At 45.4% G+C, this 7,232-nt stretch overlaps 1 protein-coding gene across 9 annotated transcripts in view; it reads right to left on the bottom strand.

Annotated features, from left to right (window-relative positions):
* Positions 1-329: 329 nt before the first annotated feature.
* HTR1F (5-hydroxytryptamine receptor 1F) overlaps positions 330-7,232 on the bottom strand; it is a 118,772-nt gene continuing 111,869 nt past the window's right edge. For 8 of the 9 annotated variants that reach the window (XM_035890757.1, XM_035890761.1, XM_035890759.1 and 5 more), the window contains one exon: positions 330-3,139. In XM_035890757.1, coding sequence (XP_035746650.1) covers positions 2,001-3,101 — 1,101 coding nt within the window. In that variant the 5' untranslated portion in view covers positions 3,102-3,139 and the 3' untranslated portion in view covers positions 330-2,000. The remainder of the gene's footprint in view (positions 3,140-7,232) is intronic. The other variant, XR_004841505.1, reaches the window with a different exon arrangement.

Here is a 7,232-nt window from a genome sequence, read left to right as displayed (position 1 = left end):
CAGCTGTTGTGTCAGCTGGTAGCTAGTGGGTAGAATACAAAAACTGTTGAACTCCAGAGTCTGTAATACAGGGGAGGGAGAGGGGGAGAGAGAAACGACAGTGACGGCTTCTTTCTGGGTTTTCTTGTCTAACGCAAACTGCTGAAAGTCTCTTGGAAGAACAACTGCAAAGACCGGTGATACCTTTCCCAAACTAAAGGTGTGCATAGTGGTCTTATATCTCAGTTTCTTTGGGATGTCCCTAAGCTGCTGGCCTATGTGCCAAACCGGAGCGCCTTTGCAGGAGACTGCTGCTGCTGCTCACGGCGGGGTTTCTAGTTCCTGTGAGGAGCCTCACGTCACTGTTCCTTTGAGACAGCATTGAATGGCTGGCAGTGAATACAAAGCTGGGGTCTTAGTGACACAGCCTGAATGTGTTTGCCCTGAAAAGTGCACAGCCCATCCCTGGGTTCAGGCATGGCTCTTAGTGACTCATCTGCACTCAGGGGTAAATGCCCACTGCTCTGTTAGTACCTTTGGCTGTTGGCAAACCTGCACTGCTGGTCTGAGGCAAGGGCTGTTCTTGCAGTCATTAGCGCTGTGGCTTGGCATCTAGAGGACGGAAATGAGGATTGGCCAAGGTGCTGTCTTTGAGGCCTTAGAAGACAGCCTATGAAAGTATTTGTTCATTGTGGTTATCTTTGACTGAACCAGCTGGCCAGGACTGGCTGGAGTGCCTACAAGGTCCTTTGAGCTCTGCTGTGACTGGGGACATGGACTGGATACTCTGGGGGAAGGAGGGGTTTAGAGATGCCAGCCAGTGAGCATCCCATGGGATCCCCTCTCCAGGCGTGCACCATGTACTGAGGTCACTCCCCCTGCCCTTACTGGAGAAGCTGCTGCACGGCCTTTTCCAGAGACCCGCGCTGCCAGCACAGTGGTTGGTCTCTGCTTTCTCACATGCTAGGACAGAGGGTGCACAGCCCCAGTGCTTGAGTCAGTCAAGAAAAGACTTGGGGGACCTCAGGCTCCTAGGGTTGGAGGGCTGAACATGCTGAGACAGAGCTGCCAGCCTGAGTTCTTCATTAGGTGGCCCTTGACCAAACCTCACCAAGCTGCCCACCAACAGCAGTGCTGCTGCAAACTGTATGGCTGGGTTTATTGCTGAAAGTCACAGGGGCTGTGCCTGGCCAGGTGCATAAGGTAGGGATGAGGACATGAGGAAAGGAGCATCTCATGCTTCTTTCCCTTTGAACATCTCCATAAGGAGGACCAGCTGTTTCCCTCAGAGCTGTGCCCACGCCTGTCAGGGGTGTGCAATGCCAGAGGGCTCACAACGCTGGCTTGCTATGAAACGGGTAACCCACGAAAGCACCTTGCCTGCTGCTGGGGTGCTGCAAAGGCATAACACAGGGAAGTCCTTCATCTATGGGAGAAGGCAGGGCTGCAGCTGCACTCAGCTAATCAACATAGGATGATGCTAGGTATGTCTAAAGCTACCACCCTTCCCTGGGGATGGCTTGGCTCTATGCTGCAGGCCTGTGCCAAACTGATAAAATCATGTCTTAATTCCAAGGTGTATTTTCTACCTTCTTATTTGCCATTAGGGTCTAAAACCTGTGTGTTGTTTTACTTAAAACTTCATTGATGACTGAGGGTTACTTGGTTTTGTTTTTGTTGTTTTTTTTTTTAAATTTTGTTTCTTTGTCTACTTCAAATGTGTGTTTCCTTCATATTTAAGGTAATACCTTATGCTTCAAGCTAGGCAGCTGTGCAAATCCCAACTGGTTCAGAGCCACAATATGCTACCTGTTTTTTCCAGAGCAAAACTGATCCCAGATGATCCATCTCTTTAAAACTTGGGCAACTTATCCTCCCGATACTACTGATACAAAAAAGTCAGAATGTAAATGCAGAGTCTGGGTGCTTTTCCTTAAATACAACAAATGTCATCTCAGTTATATAAATTTATACAGGTTAAAAAAACAATGAGTATGTTCTCCTTATATGAATAATAGCTCTTAAAGATATTGCCTACACCGCACAAGCTTCTGGAAGGCTTTCTTGAAATCTTCATTAAAGATTGTGTAGATTAGAGGGTTAATAAGGGAATTTATATATCCCAGCCATGCTAGGAAATTAGACATGTCTTCTGAGATGTGACATCTTTCACAGGTATTAACAACTACCTCTTTTACAAAAAAAGGGAGCCAGCAGATCACAAATGCCCCCAAGATCAGACCCAGCGTAGTTGCTGCCTTTCGCTCTCTTGTGCTAGAGATTCTTTGTTTTTTCCAGGACTTCTCGTGCTTAGATTCAGACCTGGGGCTTCGTAGGGTGATATTGCTTTTATCACTGTCCACCAGGGGATCTGATGTCTTCTCTGTTGTGCTGGGCATTGAAGCCAATTTGGTGCTTCTTTCACCTGCGTCCAAAAGGACTTGTCCATTTACCTCCTCCCTTACAATCCGGCTGACGCTTCTTCTGTGAAATGTCTTTGCTGCCTTGTATATCTTGTAATAAAGGATCAGAATCAAGGCCAGTGGGATATAGAAGGCGCCGAAGGTAGAGTAAATGGTGAAAACAATGTGGTCATGTTTGATGATGCATTCGTCATCTCTGCTGGTTGTCTGGTGCCGCCAGAACAAAGGTGGCATGGAGATAAAAATGGATATGATCCATACCACTGCAATCATGATGCCAGCATGCTTAGGTGTCCTTTTCCGTGCATATTCCACTGCATCTGTGATTGCTCTGTACCGGTCCAAAGCAATGGCAGAGAGATGCAAGATGGAACATGTGCAGCACGTAATGTCCACGCTTAGCCAAATGTCACACACCACTTGCCCCATGATCCAGGTCTCCTTTACAATGTAGACAATGCTGAAGGGCATCACTAGGACTGCCACGAGGAAATCAGTCACTGCAAGAGAGCAGATTAAGTAGTTGGCAGGGTGATGGAGCTTTCTTGTCACAATTATTGCAGTCATCACAAGAGAATTGATGGCCGTTGTCATTAGTGCAAGCACAGACAGGGTAATGGAAATGAGAATCTTGGATGTCACCCATTTGAATAGTTCTTCTGATGTACTGTTTTGTTCAGTTGAGTTTATTAAATCCATGTTCCCCTTTAAAGGTGGTATTTATCAGTAGCAGTTACCTGTTGGAAAAGTAAAAACATTCAGAAAGCGCATCCTCAGCCTTGAGGAAGGCTTGATTTTTGTCATCTTAAAAGACTATGGGCCCCAAACTTACAAGAACCTCAGACTTATCATTAGAAACGATTCTGGCTCCAGACAGTTTTTCCTGGCTAGCACTGTGTGGGATGCTCTGCCTCCAGAATAGGGGCCTCCTCTTTCTCCTTGGTCATGCTGTTGGGAAGGGCGTGTTGGCATGGCGGGAGAGAGGAATGTGCCGTGGTGCCCGAGATGGCCCTGCCCTGCAGGGTGCTGCACATCGCTGCACAGGGAACCAGCCTCGTTCCTCGAGCAGGGCAGCAGCATCAGTGCACCCCTGGGGTGCAGAGCCAGCCCTCCTGCTAGACACTCAGGCTAAATGGATTGTAGTGGAGTCCTGAAACTGGGGTAAACGTGGACAATCTCATCCCAGAGTACTAATACTGCTCTTAGGCTAGCACTGTCTACTCCACTAAGCAATGTAATGACTATTGAAAACTTTAATCCACTGGGAAGCAGGCATAATGCTTCTTTTCTCTATATAAACCCCTTCTTCCCCATCAGTATGCGAGTCCTTCCCTGTGTATAGATAAGCATGGGCTTTCTAAACTGGGACATAGTTTTCAAGAGAAAACAGACGTGTGAAACATTGCAGAACAAACAGGAAAGGAAACAATTGCATGTTGACAGTTTCATTTTAGAGCTTCCTCTTACGCAGCTCTGAAATGAAACAGCTGAATATATTTTAAAGCTTCAAATGGTTGACTTAATTGTCTAACTGAAATATGATACATGGAGTCTTGAGAACATTACTTTTCCTCAAGTTTTGCTCTTCTGTGGTTGCTGCCAAAGAAAACTGCAGAAAACTTGGATGCTAGTTGTTCTGCTACGACTCTCTACAGAAATAGTGTAACTTCTCTTACGGCTCTGCAGGAAGCAAAAAGCAGGGAAATATTGATGAAGTCAGTTCTTGGTTATGTTCTGAGGATGTGCACCCTACTTTCTTATCAAGAAGGGTTTCTGAGCACTCTGTGGACTGCAGCTGAAGTACAAGTTTTCAGCGTTTTAGACTGGAGCTTGTATCCCACAAGTTTTGACGTGCAATGTCTTGTTCATGCAAGATCTACCAGATGAAGTGGGGTTTTCTCTGATAACTTTTGGAGCGTAGTGAGTGGGTTGCGCTCGTGTTGCATGGGATGCCACATGTAGGGAAATACGTAAAAGAAGTGAATAATTTTTCTTAGGAAAAATGGGTCTCATTAACATAACTAAAGCTTTTTGGTATTATGCTGGAGTGGCTTAAAAAGAATCTTATATACTGTATATATATAGTATATATACTGTATATTAACACTTGGATGCAGCTCCCTAATTTGGTTTGATATTCTAACCTGGGAAATGCTTAATAGGCTATTGACCTACTCAAAAAGCTTTTTAATATTGCTTGACCAATATTTAATTGTATGGAAGAACAAGGAAAGGAAATGTATTTTACATGGTGATACTTACAAATGCTAAGCAGAATCTTGTCCTGTACATGAGCTGATTACAGCACGCCCGTGCTCTCTTTCTCTCCGTGTTCCTCTCTCTGAACTTGAAATATACTTCACCCACATAAAAATAGATCTTTCATGTCAGTGTCACCTTAAAACCTTCTGAATCCACAGTAATTGCTAGTTTGCAGATATTTTTGTCTCTAGCCAGCTGCCTTCCAGACAAGGAACAGGCACATATAGTGTTTTGTGGTGAATGTTCAACCTCTGCTAAATAAATCTTAATTTTTGAGCTTGTATAAATACATGGAAAAAGAAAGTTTACTGGGGAAAACTAAGACTTCTGTTGATATCCAGCAGTTGATCATATTTTAGAACAGTTACTCATTATGGTTAATTACCTTATAAATTTCTAAGTCTTTGGATATTAGTCCTTAATTGCAAGCAAGCAAAAAGCAATTTAGAGATAATGAAAGCTGATTAATAGCTTTTGAAAGATTATTCAATTTGAGACCATGGAGTAAGGAAAATAGTATGGGTGAGTTTGCAAAACTGGTTTGTAGGAATAAGTAGGTTTCTTTCATGTGGCAGTGATTTGGAGGGTCTTTATAAGAAGCACAGTGACAGAAATGTGCTAACTTGCCATGTGCACTGATGATGCTTCTCTGTGTGGTTTTAAGATTATCAGCTGGTACGCTCAGGTTTCATTCAGGATGCCAACATGGAAACACAGCAGTATCGAAGAACCCCATACCGAGTTTTTAATGTACTACTGTTAGATAGATAATTGTGTTGGGGTCTCCTGTTTGTGGGACATAACCTGTTCTTTAATGGTACCCACCTGGATATACCTCCCTCCTGGTCCTATGTGGGGTGTTATGATCCCCTGCTGTTGCCCTCACAGCCCCGGCAGTGGGTGTCCAGGGTGGTCCCTGTGGGCTGCTGTGCAGACCAAAGAGTGTGGCTCCATCCAAGAGAGACAGCAGTATGGTGACAAGATCTGCCCTCCAAGGTGGTGGCTCCCTTTGAGGTTACGGAGCCATTCGGTGGGCTGTACCGCTTGGAACTGCCAGCCACAGAGTTTGGTGCCTTTCCTGTCCAAGTGGGATGGGGACACTCTGCTAACTGTGGCAGGAAATCGTGCAAGGTTATTGGGTGATCTGTAGCTAAAAAGATTGTTTTATAAATATGTGGAGTTGAAATGCTGGCAGAATTTAAGGACTGCCACTTTTCTCTCTTTTGATCACTTCTGAGATAAACTAATTCTGGATTTTCTCTTGCTCAGCTGAACTCAGTTCAATCAGTGCCCATCACTGGCTTCTGTCCTCAGCAAGCAACTGGACAACTTTTCATAGTATGAAGGATGATCCTGTAAACAGTGCACTGGATTAGGATGCAGGAGAGCTGGCTTCTCTGGGAGGGCAGAGTGGCTGGAAAAGGACCTGCTTGACAGCTGGCTCAATATGAGCTGGCAGTGTGCTCAGGTGGCCAAGGCAGCCAACACTGTGCTGGCTTGTATCAGGAATAGTGTGGCCAGCAGGAGCAGGGAAGTGATCGTTTCCCTGTACCCCACACTGGTGAGGCCGCACCTCGAATACTGTGTTTCAGTTTTGGGCCCTTCTTGTAAGAAGGACATTGAGGCACTGAAGTGCATCCAAAGAAGAGCAACAAAGCTGGTGAGGGATCTGGAGCACAAGTCTTACGAGGAGCAGCTGAGGCTACTGAGGTTGTTTAGCCTGGAGAAGAGGAGGCTGAGGGGAGACCTTATCGCCATCTACAACTCCCTGACAGGAGGCTGTAGCTGGGTGGGTGTCCATCTCTTCTCCCAAGTAACAAGCGACAGGATGAGAGGAAATGGCCTCAAATTGCACCAGGGGAGGTTTAGATTGGATACTAGAAAAGATTTCTTCACTGAAAGGGTTCTCAAGCATTGGAACGGTCTGCCCAGGGAAGTAGTTGAGTCCCCATCCCTGGAGGTATTTAAAAGACGGGCAGACGAGGTGCTTAGGGACATGGTTTAGTGGTGCACTTGGCAGTGCCAGGTTAACAATTGGACTTGATGATCTTTAAGGTCTTTTCCAACCTAAACGATTCTGTTATTCTATGATTCTGCCCCTCTGCTGTAGGTTTTCCTTGTCATTTTCTGAGCAAAATTCAATAAAGTGCTTCAGTAGATTCTTGGAACTACAGGAGTACTTCCCTGCTACCCTACTTCGCATATTTGTATTGCCTTCTCTTTACTAAGAGAAGTAATTAATGAATGAATTATCTCCTGTATGCATTTAGTTCTGGGAAGATCTAATCTCAGGGGATACCCCCAGGCGTTGTGGGCATACTGGCATAACTACACACTGTACTTTCAGCTTGGACTTTGGTATTACCTCCCTGCCCTGTGTGAGTCTACCGAGCTCTTGCCTCACAGAGCGGGCACAGTCCCTCTGCCCTGTGGTGTGGGCATCTCCTCATGGCCACATACCGAACACTTCAAAAGGAGGCATGGTCTTCCATGTTGCCATGGACTCTGTTGCCAAGAGTCCTCTTCTTGAAATAGTGAACTTACTATTGTGAATGAAAGCAAACTTGC

This window comes from Egretta garzetta, unplaced genomic scaffold, assembly GCF_000687185.1.
Source record: "Egretta garzetta isolate BGI_Z169 unplaced genomic scaffold, ASM68718v1 scaffold383, whole genome shotgun sequence".
Classification (NCBI taxonomy): Eukaryota; Metazoa; Chordata; class Aves; order Pelecaniformes; family Ardeidae; genus Egretta; species Egretta garzetta.
Note: the sequence above shows the minus strand (reverse complement) of the source record. Positions and strands in the feature narration are given on the sequence as shown.